Source organism: Ambystoma mexicanum, chromosome 14 (genome assembly GCF_040938575.1).
Source record: "Ambystoma mexicanum isolate Mex_15411 chromosome 14, UKY_AmexF1_1, whole genome shotgun sequence".
In the NCBI taxonomy this organism is placed as follows: Eukaryota; Metazoa; Chordata; class Amphibia; order Caudata; family Ambystomatidae; genus Ambystoma; species Ambystoma mexicanum.
The window spans coordinates 415976103-415994821 of NC_090940.1; the positions used below are offsets into that span (position 1 = coordinate 415976103).

Below are 18719 nucleotides of genomic sequence, written 5' to 3' on the forward strand. Positions count from 1 at the left end.
GAAGCAGAAACATGTGTGTAAACTGAAAGACTTGGCGTATGTGCTGGCCAAACGGAGAATAGCCATGGGCTGGAAAAAATGTAGCAAGCCACGGGTTGAGGTGTGGTGGAATGACCTACAGAAATGGGCGGAGGCCGAGACAGCAGTGTGGCAGGAGGCGAGTTGTATGTCTTGGGAGGAGGAACTGGCCTCTTTGATGGCATGGAGGACTTTGATATCTTGCATATTTGGGACAGGGATGGCTTCGGGAGGGTCGGATGACAACGAGGCCCGCTCATGTGCGGCAGATACGGAATGTGACATGGAAACTGGCTCGCGAGGGGGGAGGGATCAGGGAGGTAGTGCGCACTAATGATTAAATGCTTTATTGTAATATTGTTAATTGCACTACGGTTTGGTTTGTATTGTTGTTTGTGTTGAAAAATCAATAAACTTTTTTAAAAAAAAAAAAAAACAAACCCTGGAGTGCGGACAACTACATACCTAAGCACTCAAACAGAACCTTGGGATCTGAACTTGAAAGTAAACCCCCTCAACCCGAGTGGATTGCAGTCTAAGGACTTCTCGACTTGTCCCCCGGGCGGGGAAGAGCACTTGGAAAACAAGACAAATTAAACTCTTCATACACCACTGGACAACGAGGTGCTGTGCGTGAATGACTTTCCTCTTTTTTTAGCCAAAAAGTTGGAAAGCCAGATCAAGGAAAAAACGACGTCAGCCAAACTGCCTGCAAATGGCAGTGTAAGTTCTACACCAGCATGTATAACCCAAGTCAACGCTCCCCAATTGTGTCTAAAAATTGCCACTGCGCCCAAACCAGCCGCATCGGGGTCAAAGGCGGCCCTGGCTCCTCCAGCAGTGAACATCCCAAAAAAAAGTGCAGAGTCGGCTCTATTGAAGGATCAAATTCAAATGAAATTTTGAACCCTCAGGAAGAGGCTCCTTTTAAACAACACTCTCCTCACACAGTGGAAGATTTCCTTGCTCACAAGGAATGGATGGAACTTGGAACTTAGTCAATACCTTGAAAGACTTAATGACAGTCAAATAAGAGTCGAAGCACAACAACTGACCTGTCTGCCGAAGCAGGAGCAAACTGTCACAGTTGACCCTTGCAGCTTTCGATCACGGAGTGATCGATTTTAGAAACTTGCCCGATTTCTCCCACGACAGCTCCCAGGCCTTACAGAAGAGAGCACAACCAAAGGTTCCCGGCCCCTGAAACTACAAATAACCATACATCGTCAAAATACACCTCGAGGGTCCACTTGACCAAAACTAGGGCGGACAATGGTCATGGTCCCCCAAGCCCTCATAATTCTCAAAGGCGAAATCATTATTCCGGACAAGGGAGCTCTCCACTTAACCAACACAAAGGCCAGCCTCATCACTGTGAGCGTGCCAAGAATAAGGCGGGTCCCACCTTTAACTTGTGCCAACAAACGGGAAACTTAAAATGCATGGTGTTGAACAGGCGCACGGTATTGAACCTGATGCACAGCCTTTCATCGCTCAGATCCAACAAATCTGAACACTTCAGAACAGTTGAACCATCCCATGAGGGAAAAAAAAGCATCTGGCTTTCTTTATATGTCGTCAAAAGGGGTGGACAACTTGCTAAAAAAGGCTTCTGACCAGCTTTATGAACAAGTTACATCTAAAAAAAGAACAACAACGTGTTGCCAGTACAGGCCCTACATCGAAGCTTCCCGCAAGATCAATGAGTGTGACCTCATTCTGGGGAAGCTTCTTGCTCCTCGTTCCAAGAAAGAAGGGTGGACTGTCAACAAAATGCCACACAAACAGCCTTGTTTTCTCCACGAAATGGACTTCGGGCAAGGCCTCCCCCTTGTCACAGACCGGACATAGCTCATCCGTCGGCAACAAGGGTCGACCCATCTCATCGGTTAAAAGGATTGCCTAAAAGCTCTAAAGACTCATTGAAGTCAGTGCAGGAATCAACCGTCCCTGTAAAAGCTGATACGCAAAGTCCAGACCTACAGCAACTATCGTGGTCGTGGCTCCCGAAAGCCCTGACATAAAGACTGCATAAATAGCCATCAACTCGTGACTACATCACTCCTCCTACTTTGACTCTCTCGCTAGCTTGCTGGAACACCAGGGGATTTCTCCATCTAACGGCCCCCGGTGAGATCTACTTAGGAGAGTACGACATACTATGTCTGCAGAAACTGTGGCTCAAAGAAAAAACAATTTTGGATGGCTTTGAAATAGCCTTCTCACCAGCAATGTCAGGAGAAAAAGGTTGATCTACCTTTGGCTTGATGATTGCAGTCCACTTGGGAAGCGGCTTACAGCTCAAAAAAACCCTTCAGGAAACTGTTTGTTTTTAGCGGTTCTACTCTCATGGTCCCGCACATACGCAGGTACTGGATTTCCTCATTCCTCGTTTCTCTTGATCACAAACATTTACTGGAACCCAAAGGGAATCCAAACAGAAGTGCTGTTCAACTTGGTGTCATCTACATTGGACTTTTCATATTCCGATCTGAAGGCTGCTGATACACTGATCTACAGCGACCTTAATATCGATTGTTCTCCAAGCGCGATCAAACCAAAAGACACTATAGCCACTCAGGCCATTCTACACGGGAAGAAGTGGTCAAAGTTAATGTCATCTAGAAATCTGTTCAACACGGCTACATTCCTGGCGCCAAACTGCAAGATACCGACATGGAAGAGAGGTTCGTCACATTCTACAATTGATTACATCTTTGTCTCACAATCACTTCTCCCCAATTTGAAGGAAATAAATGTTGTGCAAACACAAAGTGACCACAACTTGCTGCATGTAAAATGGTCATACGCAAACCCATATAATTTTTACTACTTGGCAAATGTAGAACCAGCAGGCAATGGAAATCGCCTACGGCTGACTCAGACTGATATTCAAGCCATAACAAAATCCTACAAGAATTCGAAAAATGTTACCAAAGTTGACTACAGACCGCTACCTGGAACCATTTGGAAGCACCAATTCAGCCTCCACGAAGGACAAAGAGGGGATGTTCCATACTCGCATCTTCGATGCTCTTCTGGTATCCAAACGCAGTAAGGTCCGTAAAGCTAAAGGAACAGCCTCACGACACAACACAGAACCAAACAGAGTTCGAGCAAAAGAGGCTCTAAAGAGCTACAAGTCATGGCTAAGAGCATACCATCAGACCGTCTATCAACAGGATTCGGAGGTTATGTTAAAACAAGTTAACAGTAACTCCCGAGATTTATGGAAGCTGATAAGACCTTTGGGCAAAGCCACCGACACAATCCTGACCAACAGCATTGTGCAATCTACATGGATAAAATTCTATTCAAACCTGTTTGGAACTCAAAAGCCGAAGCCAACACCCTCACTAGCCCAAGCAACGACCCCTTGGGTTGATCTGCACGACCCAACCGATATAATGTTAACCATATCAAAGTTGAAAAACTCAAGGGTTCCAGAGCCCGACAGCTTAACCAACAAGAATTTAAAATCTTTTCCAGCCGAATGGGCTAAACTGTTGAGTTTAATTTTTGCCAGATGTAGAAATCTAAGGAAAATTCTGCCATCTTGGACAACGTCAGTGATTGTACCCATCTTCAAAAAAGTTGCAAAGACGATCCTAAGAACTTTCGGTCTGTGGCACTGCTGGATGTTATATGCAAAGTATACAGAAGTTTGCGCCTGAAACATTTTCAATCTTGGCCAAAAAAAGCCCCTTATGACGGCTCTTTTCAATCTGGGTTCAAGGGAATAGGTACCGGCATCAACATCCTGCTTCTCAGCGTTTTGAAAGCAAAGGTCTTGGAAGGAAGCCTGAAAATCTATCTAGCCTTCATAGACCTTACTCAGGCCTTTGATCTCGTCAAGAGATCTAAACTTTGGAAGAAACTAGTAGGCTGGAACTGCCCACAGGAGATTTTGGGCCCCTTGCAAGCATTACACACAGACACAAGTATACAAGTCCGGCTGAGCTCTAGAGGTTTGCTTTCTTCTGAGATTCCAACAGCCAGAGGGGTCAAACAGGGTTGCCCTCTCGCCCCGATTTTTTTTTTTTTCTTCCAGCAATCGGCCAAGTAAAAGTACCCAGGATTTTATATGCAGACAATCTAATCCACCTGGACCCAACACCAATAGGTCTGCAACAACAGCTTGCCTCACTTTCTAAATACACTGCAGATAACGACCTTGAAATTTAACAAACTTAAAACAAAGATTCTGGTATTAGAAAAAAAGAGTCAAACAAGGAAAACCGACCTGGTATTTAGAAGGTGTGAAAGCTGAACAAGTTTCGGACTTCAAATACCTAGGGGTCTTGATTGACTCCACTAAAAAAGAAAACGCAATGCAACTACATCTGCGCGCAAAGATGCAAAACCTCATCTCCCAAGCCAAAATCTTGGACAAAAAATACAGCTGTTTCTCATTACTCCCGACAAAGTTTTACCGGGCAAAAGGGATCCCCACAATCACATATGGTGCAGAAGCTATGCGGTTTCTCCCAAAAGCTCTCTGGTCCACATTAGAAAGCCTGTTTTGGCGATCTATCCTCAACCTTCCAAAATCCACGCCCATAGTGCTAATTGGATGTGAATTGTCCTTAACGTCTCTTGAGGTAATTGTAGCGCGAAACAGCACAATGCTATATCGAAAAATCATGGATCAATCTAGTCCATCAATCTTTACTCTAGTAAAAGAGATGAGCTCAGGCCAGTGCAAAATGCTGTCTCTTTTGGGAAAAACGGATGCAAAGCTAATTTGGTCGAATGTGGCAGCTCAATCGAAGAACTGGTTTTGAATCCAACAAACAAAAAAAGGTCGAGACGAGATGGACTGGATCACCACCTTAGAGAAAGCCGCAAACTATAAACTGACACTGCACATGCCCCCAGGGGTCAGAAAACTAAACGATTTACAACCGTTCCTAATGAAGCATCCAAATAGAAAACTCTGATCAACCCTCCTGCGGGCGAGGCTGAACTTATTGTCATCAAAAGAGATCCTAAACATAAGAGGAATCTCAACAACCAACAGTTGCTTTTGCAACACAAAAATGAGCCCAGAAACGCTGCGACACATCCTACTATCTTGCCCAGGCACCAGGCAATGTAGAATATCGTACTTGATTCACCACCTGGATAAAGGGCACTTGGCAGAAGAAGCTGTGGTGGGCACACTTAATAGGGGGCCTTAGACAATCATGGGCGATAGCTGCAGCAAACATTTTTGACCTGATTTTCATCTGCAATTAATGGAACCCTCGCTCGAGGCCAAGACCATAGCAAGATCTACATGATCATGGACTTATCTGGTTACTGTCACCAAAAGAAATGTTCTTTTCATGTGTCTTTTACTTTTATTTCTTTCACTTCAAGACTTCATTGTTTGTCACTTGTAAAAATCACTTTGGTGATTACAATCTCGTAAATAAAAGAAATAAAAAAATAGGAAAGGGTAGCATTTGACTGCTACATGAGTATTTAGACACAGGGGATACTATGTAACCCCTCCAGCACTCCATTGTAAGATGGTGTATGCTGGGTCTAGGAATTCGAAAAGACTAGTAAAGTCAGTTTCACTTTACATTCTCTGGGAAACAGTAGTTTATCCCAGAGAAGGTATTTAAACCTTTGGGAAGTCTAAAAGACATCCCTGTGTCACTGCACTGAGGGTGCTGTGTAACACACGTGAAAAGGTGATGCCTATGAAGTTATCTAAAACTCCATAATCCAAGAACACAAGTGAAAAAAAAACACACATCAAAATACATGAGAGAGTTGGAAAAAAGGCTCACACCCTTTCCAGGTAAAAAAATCAAGTCCTCAAAATCCAGCAAAGTTGCTGGGGGTCTCTAAGGTGAAGGGAATGAGCACATTTATGAGAATTCTCCCTAACACTGACTAGGCTCATGGGGGCACCTTTTGAGCGTATGCATCAGGCCCCTCTCAGGTTCCTCTCATGGAAAATGGCTTTCCTCGTGGCCATCACCTCTGCCAGGAGGGTAGGGGAAATCCAGACTCTGTCCTGCAGACAGCCTTATCTGATTTTTCACGACACAAGGGTGGTGCTGCGGACGCTCCCCCTCCTTCATGTCAATGGTTCTGTAGGAATTCTACCTCAACAAGCCTTTGCTGTTGCCTGTGTTCTTTCTGAATCCTTTGTCGCCAGCTGAAAGGACTTTGTACTTGCTGGTTGTGACTCGTGCTCTGAAGTTCTATGTGGCACGCACCTACAGTTTCCGGAAGACGTTGCAACTATTGGTGAATTTCGGTCCTGTGAACCATGGGAAGGCATTGTCCAAGGCTTCCATCTCCCGGTGACTCTCAGGCTGTATCACATGGTCATCGGTTGGCAAACCGACCGCTGCCCGGCCGTTCCAGAGCCCATTCCACCAGAGCGATCGCTGCGACAAGTGTTCCTGACGGGTTTGCCCCTGCTGGACATCTGCAGGGCTGCTACGTGGAGGTCCACGCACACCTTCACAAGATTCTACTGTGTCAACAGGCATTACAGAGAGGAGAGCAGGGTCGGCCAAGCAGTGCTACGATACCTGTTCGCATGAACATGAACCTGTTCTGGAGGTAAGAGTAATTGCTTCTGTTGAGCTTTGCCACCTCCTGTGGTTGTTATTTTGTACTGCTATGCATTCTTTATTCATGGACTATGTGAATCCATATCAGACCTCATGCTGGAGAAGAAATGTTACTTACCTGTAACAATTGTTCTCCAGCATGGGTCTGGCATGGATTCACATGCGAACCCTCCCGCCGTCCCCTCTGCAACTCTTCTTGGTCATACTGCCACTTTATGTGCTTACCAAATTTGAATATGGATTCCAGAGGGGGTTGGGGAGAGGGCCATCATTGGCTGGGGGCAGTATGACCCAGAGTTCAGTGATTGGTTATCATGGAGAAATTCAGTTTGTAAGTGAAAGTGAAACTTTCTTTTACGGAGGATTCCCAGCCTGACTGGGAATATTCATGGACATGTGAATCCATGCCAGACCCGTGCTGAAGAACAGTTACAGGTAAGTAACTTGATATTTGCATTTCTTACAATATATGCAGTCCGATTCAAATATGCACGCTCGGGAACAGTTTAAAGGAGATATCATTAATATGAAGAACTTCAGATACATTTCTGTGAGTTAATCCCCTAAAGCATAGGATTAGATTATTTTCTCTCCAGCCCCTCATGGGATACTCCATGGGGTGTGGACCACCCATGCTCTGGGACCGGGTACAAGGCTCTGGGGGTACCTCAGCATCATTGCTCCTGCTCAGCGCCTTGTCTGTCAAAACCCCATAGCCGCAGCAGCCAGGGAGAGGCACACAGAGGGAGTCCCCATCTGGCCCGCTTGAGCCTGAACAGAGGAGTTTTGATTTTCAGAACAAACAGTTTGTCCAGCACCTAAAACATAGTTCACAGCTGCCTTCTGGATTGTATTCTGATTTAGACTGGCCATAGCCCTATCTACACCTATATTTGGGCCAGGGACTTTTTGAGGCTGAGATGTAGTCTGTTTATAGAACCCCTCTATCAGACTAGACATGGATGCGATTAAAATTACACTTGTCCATGTAAATTGTGTCCTTTTCTCTATGTTCCACCAGGTGACCTAATGAAAGGCTTATCTCATTATAAAGCGATTCACACAACCAACAAGAAAGATGGAATTCCGGAAAATCCATTCTGGGCTACTAGGATTTGCAGAGTCCAGCAACTCCTCATGCACGAACGCAGAAGACCTCATGTGGTAGTCCCCAGGGCATTCCACCCCCGAGCCTGTACACTCCCTGCTCCAAGCCATTTTTCTCATATCCTCACCCAAGGAAATATCTAGTACTGGTTGACCAGCAGGGAGATTGTTAGTGCAAGTTTCTGGTGGAATCCAGTATATTCAGTGTAGCAGGGATGGCAGCAAAGAATGGCTCGGATAGCCGAGGTGGAGGGATCTCGATAGAGCTGGAAGCCAGGACATCTGCACAAACCGTGTTGCCACCTGGAGTTAATGACTGGTGGTTCAAGGCCAAAATTGGATCCTGGGGAAGAGTTAGCAGATGATCACCAGCTGTACTACTACCACCTAAGTTCCATAGCGAGGTGCAGGACTGTCTACGCACACAGTTCTCATAATGGCGATCCATTGAGGCTTCCAGTGCTTCCAAACTGGCTCTGTCCGACAGGGGCAATGATGTAGCTGAATTTGCCGGAGGGAAAGAGCCCCATTTCCCACAACTACCCTGCAAGCTCATATCGCCACATCCATTTTTAGACACTTCTGTACGGCCATCCTCTTCTTCGGCCTTTGAGGACGTAGATGGAGGAAGCAAACTTGAAGGGGTGTTAGTAGAGCCATTATTTATTTCGTTGAATACCATTTGCACCTCATTATGGGATCTTAGAGGGCTTAAAGGGCTACTCATCGCCACCTCCAAGGGGCGGGCCGATTTACTTAGCGATGCCCACTTAATTGTAGATTGCCTTAACAGCTCATTTGTTTGCTTGTTAGGCGCATCTACAGCAAGTAAATACCCTTTCAAAGTGCCCACAGGGTGAGGGAAGGGAGCAAGGGAGTGAAATACATTACACAACACAATATTTAATCAGTGGAGGGGAAAAGGACGGACCTACTATGCCTTGACTATTCAGAATTTGCAAGTGCAGGAAGGAAGAGGGCAGAGGGGACAAGTGCTGGGAATTCCAAGTTCATGGGTGAGCCACAGATGAAGTGCTTGGATTGTGAGTGCTACACGGCCAGGAGCCACGCTAGGTGTAAGTGCAACCCTCCAGGGTTGAGGGTGTGCCAAGGCAAGTGCTGAGGGTAGACAGGAGCTGAACCAATTGGGTGTGGGTGGACAGAGCCCCCGAGGATGCATAAGGGCCCCAGACACCAATCGCAGCAACTGCATTTGGTTTTCTGATTGAGGGTACCTCTTAAACGTCCAGTTTCTCTTTGGCTCCTCCCCGGCGGAGAGGTTTTCTTCGATACTCTATTAATAGTAATTAGTTTGGTCATCTTGCCTGCATACAGAATAATGTGGTAATGCCAAAATGAGACCTCCCCCTGCTTTAGCATCTGCGGGGTAGTGTGTGTAAAATCTGACTGGCCACAGCGGCGGGGAGCCCATCTTACCGCTTATCTTCTGTTAAGGGGGGGTGGAAATTCTCCTGCACGATCCCGCTCTCTGACAATGTAGGGCTCAGCAGGGAGGCAGGAGGACGAAGCAAAGCAGGGCGCAACACTACAAACGCGTCATGGTACGGCATCTCCGACCAGACCTCCAGTAGAATATTCCTCCTAGGAGTTAGAGGAAAGGGCCCGGAGCTGAACAGTGAACGTCAAGCAGCACAGCACAGCACAGCACTGTGCTTTTGCGCTCACACGCGGATACAGCCGCTTCGGGAGAGGCGGAAGAAGATGGGCATCTGTATTTTGATGTCTGCGTGAAGGATGCAGGGTGGAAGTGAGTAAGCATGTGTGCTTTTGTGTTTAGAGTGGGGGATGTTAAATGTTAAAGTTATTTGTACTGCGCACCGTCCCCAACGGAATTGGTCCCCTTGCGCTCTGGCGGATCTGTAAATGACAGGGTGGGATGGGTTAGTAAGGTGAAGAGGGAGTAGGATAGTGAAAGGAGTGGTGTTCTGTTGGCAGCTTCAACTCGGTAAACACCGGGTGCTGAGCTTTGGTGTGGGTATTGGATCGGTGTCAGTCCGCGTGTGCTGTTGCTCCGGCTTGTGTTGTTGCAGTGTTGTGAAGTGCGTGCGGCTTGTTGTGCAAGAGATGGTTGTGTGTTTTTTGAGTGAGATAAGTATGCAGAGTTTGAGCTTATATTGGTTAGTAAGTTACCTGACCTTTAGCATTCCATCCAGGTGTGGGCATGCGAACATTCACAATCCCATCCAGATGCGGCGCAGGCACAGAGGACTGCATGTGCAGGGATAGGGACTGACCGCGTGGGTGATGGGGATTTTTAGAGGGGTAAAAAAAAAACAACTCTTTATTAGACATTGCCATGCAGGAGAGGGCAGGCAGGTGGGACTGGCAGTATGAGGGGGGAATCATGGGTACAAAAATATTGTGATATTTAAAAATATTGAAGGCGCACCAAATCGGCCGCAATAAATGGGTCTTTTTTGCATGCAGCATTCAATATTCGAAAATATCACATAGAACCAGAACTATTCTGGAGCTGGAAGCTGCTGACCAGTCGACCACTGGAGCTGAATCTGAAGCGGAAGATGAGGAAAAGACATCTGTAGCGATTCTGAGTGACGAGTGCCTGCTGTGTAATCGGAGCCTGATGCAACCCTTGCTTCCATTTGACCTGGGGGTCCTGGAGATGACTTTTCCAACCCATAGGCTGGTGTGATCCACTAGTCTCAAGAAGACCTGCATTTTGAGCCATCCCACGGCATGCTGTAACCTTGCTGGGCTTCAAACTCCCTTCCTTGGACCTCAAGGTTGATTGATAGTTTATTTGTATAGTGCATATACACAATGTGTTTCAAAGCACTTCAAGGCAAGGGAGGGAGCAAGGGGAAATGCAATGACATTCCTACAAGGCCTTGAGACATTCAGAATGTGAAAATTATCGTACTAGGTCTGATGACATTTCAAATAGTCAAATCAAAAGGGGGGGGGGGTCTGAGCGTCTCTCTACCAGCATGAACACAGCCCATTGACCTGTTCTTGGGTGGATGGCCCCTGGGAGAGTCTCAACCAAGTCTTTAGCTCACTCTCCCTTTCACAGAAGAGAAATATCCCTGCATATCACTTTGTTCTGCCCAGGGGCTGTCCAGCACCGAAATGCTAGGCAATTCCTCTCTGAACAAGAGTACCAACAGCAACCCCATACACATGTTTCAGCCTTGTTGGGCATCATCAGTGAGGTGGAGCTGTGCCTCTGAGAACAGTGAGCAAGGGGTCAACGTCTGGATATCCCTGGTAACTTAGGGTGAGACCCAAAGTTACTTAATATGCAAATCAAAGGGGGGGGGGGATCTGGGAGTCTCTCTACCAGCACGAGCACAGCCCATTGACCTGTTCTTGGGTGGATGGCCCCTGTGAGAGTCTCAACCAAGTCTTTAGCTTACTGTCCCTTTCACAGAGGAGAAATATCCCTGTCTTTAAGTCTGGATTACAGTTTTTGGTAGAAATCTGAGCAGCCAGGCTTATCTCAAGAGCGAATGTTAGCAGTTCAAGCAAATGCACAGAGGACTTTCAATCACAGTGGTTCAAGTAGACACTTATACTCAAGGTTTCTTGGTAAAACACTTATGAATTTATTGCACAATCATTTAGAAAACATTTCACTAAAAGAGGCAACTTAATATTATAGACCAAGGCAAACCTCGATTTTCCGACAGTTTGAGCTCCCCTGAAATAGGAGCCAAATGGCAGTTCAGTTACTTAGAAGTGAGCAAAAGGGAAAAGGGACAAGGTAAGTAGAATAGATCACATATACTTGTTAGACAGTGCAAATAGTTTCAGTTCACCAGAAGAGTTCAATTCAAGTCAATAGTTCAAGCCATAGTCAATGGGCTAGTGTTCCGGATGGGAAAGAGCAGTTCTGGTATCAAACGGTAAAGTCTTTGCAAAAGTTCTGCGAAGTAGTTTAGGGGAAAAAGAATCCTATGTAGAGTCACAAGCTGATTGGGCCTGCAAGTTGGGAATGTTTCATCAACTTTCACCGCAAGAGTGGCGTTCTCTCAATCAGGTTGGCACAGTACCTTAGTATGAAGAAACAAATGCAGCTGAAGTCGTTGGTTCCTGGCAGTTCCTGCAGATCTCGCTGTTCCTGAGCCTCAGTCGTGGGGATAAGAGGGAGGATGTTGCGGGACACCTGCACTACACGGGATCGTCGAAAAAGCAAACAAGATGGAGTCACTTCAGTTCCAGTAGCTGTAGATTCAAGAACACAAGCTGGTTTCCCTCTCCCTGGTTAATCCTAACTAGCCTTGAGAATGGTATCCAGGTGGTTTACAAGTTGATTGGTCCCACCAACTATTTGTATTTGTATTTATTTTTGTTTATATAACGCTTTACACCAAAGCGCTGCACGTTATAACAGGATACATGAGAAATAACATTATAACAGTAATAGTAGAAGCAATTAACAAATTGAGAATCTGGCCAACAAAACAGTAAGTAGAGCAATTAGCTGGAGGCGAGAAAGAGTGCAGTAGAAATGAGAGGGAGAGGGGGGGGAGGGGAAGAGGGGGAAGGAAAAGGAAGGGGAGAGATTGGGTGAAGGGGGAGGGAGGATGGTAGGGAAGGGAACTAAAAGGAAGAAGTCGTCCTTGAAGGGGCTTCTCTCTAGATGAATTTGGCAATTCGGACCTGCAGCAGGGCTTCACCGGGCAAACCAACAGTCCAGGAGTTGCAGCAGCGGCCCTCTTCAGCTCGTCTTCGGTTCTTTCGTTCCAGTGGTCGACTCTGCTTTCAGTCCAAGAGACTCGCCTTTTAAACAGTTCTCTCCCTTTCATTCCAGCCTAGCTCTCATTCACTCAGCAGGGTGGCTGTCCTTGAAGGACAGTCAGCCATACAATCTCGCCAGAGTGCATTTGGGTCTCCTAGGAGACTAAGCACAGGAAGTTTTAGGCACCTCCCTCACTTCCTGCCCACACCAGACACTCAGATGCCAGAGGCGGTCTTCAGTCCTGAAGCCTGACAAAGGCATACGAACAAAGGGACCAAACCTACTTTGGCGCGCAGACACAAACTCTAGAAGGACCTTTCCAAAAAGAAACGGCAAAAAAGAAGCCCGGGACCTGTTTAAACAAAGGGGCTTAAGGCGCCATCTTGAAAAACATGGCTCCCGTGATATTTAGCTACCAGTGTTAGCTGTTGGGAAAAATCATGGTAGTTCGTTGTAAAACCACTGCCACAAGCCTTTCCAATAGGAAAGGGTAGCATTTGACTGCTACATGAGTATTTCGACACAGGGGATACTATGTAAAGTCCTCAAAATCCAGCAGAGTTGCTGGGGCTCTCTAAGGTGAAGGGAATTAGCACATTTATGAGAATTCTCCCTAACAAATACCCACAGCTGTTGTGTAACAGAAGAAAAACAAATATTCTTTGGAAATTGTCTTTGGTGGTTCTGATAATTTAAGGACTCCTTAGCCACCATGTAAGAGAGAATGGTGTGTTGCCCTAGCGACTGGTGATTGCTTGCACAAAAATTTATTATTTTTGTGTTTTATAATTATGTTAAACTAACGAGTGCTTTAAATAAAATGATTCAAACAATTTACAAAATGTCCTGTTATAATGAAATGCACTACTTGTGTACTGTTGCATGTGAAGTTTTTCAATCCATTCACATTTTCATGGTACATTTATTTGAACTTGTGACCATTCTGCGCATATCCGAAGTGTCCCCAATTGGTATCTAGTGTAGCAACCGGGTTTGGCCTTGTCTCAGCAGTATATCCAGTAATTTATAATAGTGTAAGTCATTGAGCCACAGCTTCATTTGTGTGGCTTGTTATCAAGCATGTCACAAATTGAACACTTAGATCGTTATCATCTTGACTTTTCTTGGAGTTAATCAAATATGTCTTACTGAGTTTAGATCACAGCCAGAATCTTGGAAGCCCACCAGAATGTGGCTCAGATGGGTTTAATTGAAGCCAAGATGAGATTCATTCAGGCCTGGCAGTCTCTACCAGAATTTGGTATCACGCATTTTATGGCAAGGTGAGTGTCTCTATAAAATATTCAGATGCTTTGAACATCCGAAAAGCACAAATAAATTAAAAAGATTCTACACTTATTTTGTTGTAAATCATTTTTGCGGTGTGACCTTGTTTTAGATTCTTATGCTTTCTAGAAGTCATCTAGTGGTTTGTCTAGAGCATCCTTTAACGCTGCAGTTCACCATCTTCAGGTTGTATATTTCTCCCATTGGATTTGGTCATAGAAAAAGGTGAAGGTCTTTGAAAATAACATGACTGCAGAACTGCAAATGTAAACATCAGCTACCCGTATATATGCTCTGCTTCTAGGAAACGGGAGAAAGGTGGATTTTTTGGGTGATTTCCTCCAGCTAGTACATTACCTTTGCAATCAGTGCCCACTATGGGATCATTACACCAGGTGAAAAGATTGTAGTTTCAAGCAAATAAATCCTACTTGCAAGTAAAATTATTGGGCTGTATGTATTGCAGAGGCCAGCCTTTCTGTGATTTCAGTGTCTGTAAAGAACACTTCTGGGGAGTTGAAGATCTGAATAGATTTTATGCCTAATGTTGAGTACGAAGATTTTTGAACACTCCTAAAAAGTATGAAAGTCATGTTATTACCGAAACAAGACAAAACCCCTGAAGTGAAGTGCACTCGCAGGAAAATTAAGTAACCTTGTGAGCCTTCGGCACCAAAGATGTCACACACATTTTCACAACGAAGACATGAGCTGAAATTCCAGCATTGAAATGACTAACTGCCAGCAATATAGTGGCAAAAGCCAAAGCTAGAGTAGGTAAAGGTGATATAGTTCACATACATTTCCCAGACAGGATCTCAAGGCCCAAGATTATGCAGTGTCAACCATTGATCCTAACTTTGTGTATTTTTTAGAGATGCCAATAACTGCTTTGAAAACTGTTTTAAGGAGGTGTTACACAACCATGGTACATATATAGATACGTGACATTGAATGCATTATCGGGAGCCCACTTACTGAACCCATGCAGATTGTATTCAAAATCCCAAAAGTTACATATTCCAAAACAGGAGTTGCGTTTCAGGGAGCGTGGATTCTTAAACTCCAATCATCCTCAAAGGCTGCTGATGCTCTTGCTTCTGAAGTTTTCTTTCAGAGTTACTGAACCCTTTTCTGGACCAAAAATGTCAGGTCCTGTGGCAAGGCTAGTAATCTTGCCTTGTCGAGAAGGGATCGGAACCACCCGCCAGGGGTGGAAGATCTATCAGGAGGAATCTAGAACTGGTCCTCCCCTGTCAGTGGATGCTGACAGTTGAGAGAGAGACCCAATTCCTATGTCGACCTTGCACCGTATGCCAGCTTGTCTTTTTGCAGACCGCGGTTATCTCCAGCCTTAACTCAAAGGACATGCAAGTCTTTCTGTTGCTTTCAGAGCTCCAACATTAAAAGCAGAAGGCATGAAAAACCATCTAATTGAAGAAATCGGAAAGAGACCCGGACGATTGCCAGACTGTGTTGTGATCGGCCTCAGAGAAAGAGAGCCCCACAGCAAAGTCTCCACCAGAGACGGCAGTGCTCTGAGATGGAGTGAGAACCGCATAGCCAAGCTGACACCAGACAGCGGTGCTCCATGGCGGGGAGAAGCAAAGCTGCACAGCAAAACTGCCCCAATGCGTATAGTGAACAGGAGGAGCTTGCAGAGCCACCAAGCTACAGTGGTGTCTGAACATCCCAGAGCACCCTGGGACCAAACCTGAGCTCATAACCACCCTCCCAAAATAACTTGCCTTGTGACCATTCGGAACAGAGTCCCGAAACACGAACATTAACACTCTCCTTCCCAGGCTGCCTTCTTAGTTACGTGGTGAGTCTGCAGGAGGAAAGTGGACAGGCTTAGCCAACCATTTCTGACTTCCTACGTTAGACACACCTACCCTGGGTGGGGAATATGAGGCTAGATTACCCAGGAACCAGGACCCAAACCTGGCCAAGAAAGGCAGATAGATGTAGGACCTAGGAATTGCGTGTTATTTGAGTGAGGTCAGAGGTGGCGGACGATCAAGAGACCAGCAGGAGGGAAGGAGGCGCTACTGTGGGGGCAATTTGTGAGTGGAAGTGATACAGCAATGAGAGTGCACATGCTTTGGTGGATATTACTGAGGGGTGGGGGAGAGGGTGTTTGCGCAGTGTGGTGGGAGTAGCATTGCCGAGAGGGGAGTAGGAGTGGGGAGGAAGGGGTAGTAGTGTGGAAGAGGAAGTAAAGTGGTGGAAGGAAGTGTAATTTAAAAGGGTGAAGACGAGACCTGGGAGGAGTGAGAACAGCAAAGGGACAGAAGATCGGTGGGAGGAGGAGTGGACAATAAGAGTAAAAAGGGAGAAGGGAGCTAGACTGTTAAGATGGGTTTCTCGAATCTGACCTGGTGAACCAATGTTAGGAGTCCACCCTAGTTAAAGTGAACAAGGAACTCTGAGAATTTAGCCAAAACTCAATCATGGTAACAATGGAGAGCAGTCGAGCCTTTTCTCATGAGTGTAAATGGGGCCAGGGGCCCTCAAATGTAGCACATGATAATTCAATTTAGACATTAGAGATCTAAAAATGTGTTATTTATTCTGGGCCTTCTGCACATACTGAAAAATAAAAATGGTAATGGCATAATACTCTGACCAAATATATACATTCACCATGGGTTCATAAATGCATTAAGTCACTTATTCAGCAAACCGGTAAATAGATTAAATGCAGTTATGATGGAACCCAGTCACAAGTTAATTCCTTAATTTAAGCAGTCCAAATACTAAATACAATAGGGCTGTAGCCCAAATTTGTCAGGATCCACAATGTTTCTCCCTAGAATGGAGTCTCTGTAGTTACAATTTACTTGTATTGGTGATGGATACTACCCAGCTTCGACAACCAAAAGGTAGTGGAATGGAAGGTTGGAAGACAAAGTGACTTGTTCCCAATTTTAGCCTATGGAGGACATGGGTGACAGGGGGCAACAGATGGACAGCGTTTACTTAACTCCTCCCCCGATTCCCCACCCCCCCACTCCAGTTTTCCCACATGAGTTTGTGGATCGCCTGGGGGCTGCTTAAGGTTGGATTTTGCGCTGTTGGTTCCAGTGAGAGGTCCCCCGGTGTTTCGGTGCAAAGATTGCTCCGGTTGGGTACAGCAGCAAGATGCAGGCCTTGTCAGCACATTTCACAGGACTGGGGAATGCAAGTTACAGCAACTGTCTCCGCACACAGGTGACGACAGTCCTCCATCCAGTCAATGTCACAGAAGCTAATTTAGGACAGGATCCCTTGATGCTGGGGATGCTGAAATCTGGGTGGCGGGGGGGTTCACTAGTAGTAAGTTGTGCCTCAAAAGTTCCCGGTGCAGCCACAGAATGTTGACTGTTCTGGCGAGGTAGCACTCAAAAGAGCTGGTCAGTCCACCAGGTGGTGTAGGGATACTTCCAAACGCTCAGGACGGCTGGATCCTCGAGTAGGCATTGCGACTGGTTAGTCCCACTAGTCCAAGGACTGAAGCACCGCTCAGGGTCTTCTGAGAGCAGGTAGTCCAACAGGTCTTCAAGGGACAGCCTCAGGAAGGGATGCCAGGACTCTGCAGATTTTCAGTCGGCTGTTCTTCTACAAGGGATTCTTGGCTCAAATGCTGATCTGAAGAAATGCCCAAAATCCAGACTGTTAGCAAGTCCAAGCCCACCAATGGTAAGGATCTGTACCATTCAAACAGCCAGTAGTTGTCCAATCAGGGACGACAACTGGTTTCACTTTTGACCCACACCTAGACTCTCTGGCACCATGAATGTTGTCTGGGGCCAGAGAGTCCCACCTACTTCCTGGGCCACACACACACACAAATCAAACACTAGTTCGCGAAAGCAGCAGCTTTCCTGGGCAAGTGCATGACTGTATTAATGATTTTCTGACCTGGCAAGGCAGGAAGCAGGCAAAACAACAATATGGCCAAAGAAGCAAGCAGAAATCGCGTGGCACAGCCATTTTACGGTGCTAACCACGTTTTGTAGCCATACACGGTAAACACGAATGTGCACACTAAACATAAAGGATCTGCTGCCACCAGCTTGTCTTTAGGCACATATAAAAGTAACCAAAAACCCCAGTGTAAAATGCTAGGGTGATTTTTAAAAAAATGATCCCCATTACCCTGCTTTGTCCTACTGCATTTCACTGTTGTGTGCAATGCTAAAAAGTCACAGAATGCACAAGGGAAACAGTTTCGCAAAACTGAGTCTGAAGGACTGATCAGTTTCCCCATAACAAATGAGCAAGTGGCGCTGAAGTCTTTACTTCCCTTGAAAAGAACAGGTTCAAAAACATAGCAAGAAGACAGGGGGAATGTTGCAAAAAGTAAAATCTTTAACAGGGCCTTGATCACACAGGGTATTTGCAAGGCACAATCTCCATTCCTGTTGGAACACTAACTGCTGGCTAGTGTAGGGAGAGTTGGGGAATCTGAGGGTGTTTAGTAAGATCAAAGATCAGGCAACTGGACTATAGGTCTTCACCAGTAATGGAAGATCGAACTTGACAGTAGGTGTCAACCAGCTGTATCTACTAACCCAGGGCTAGGAATGCCAGGGTTAGGGTGGAGGTTGAACGTTCGACAAAAGAGATACGCCGTAGGCCCCACAGAATCTTTTTAATATAAACCCTTGAACTGGGACTGGGAGTGATTCTTGAGGCATCAGTGACAGTCTTGAAGAAGGGCTCTAATCCATCTGACTAGTTACTTGTCTCACTTGCCTTTTAGTCTGACAGATTTTGCTCAGTATCCCTCAAATGGGATAGATGGGTCCCTCAACATCATCTAAATGGAGCTTTGCTCCTTTCAGTATCCTGGTCCTTGGCACTGAAAGCTTCGGCTGGTTACAACATTCCTCGTTTGCTGCGTCAGATGGGTTTACTCATACGACCCCTTTCCTCCATCCTTGTGGGAGTCTCCCAACATGGAGACGGTACCAGAACCTTTGACAGCAAAAAAGTGAGCTTCCCCTTCAAATTTAGTAAAG

General features: G+C 45.8%; 1 protein-coding gene across 4 annotated transcripts in view; it reads left to right on the plus strand.

Moving 5' to 3' along the window:
* Positions 1-18719, plus strand: part of FERMT2 (FERM domain containing kindlin 2) — a 931620-nt gene that overhangs the window by 706475 nt on the left and 206426 nt on the right. For all 4 annotated transcript variants that reach the window (XM_069637580.1, XM_069637578.1, XM_069637581.1 and 1 more), the window contains one exon: positions 13585-13709. In XM_069637580.1, the coding sequence (XP_069493681.1) occupies positions 13585-13709 (125 nt within the window). The remainder of the gene's footprint in view (positions 1-13584; positions 13710-18719) is intronic.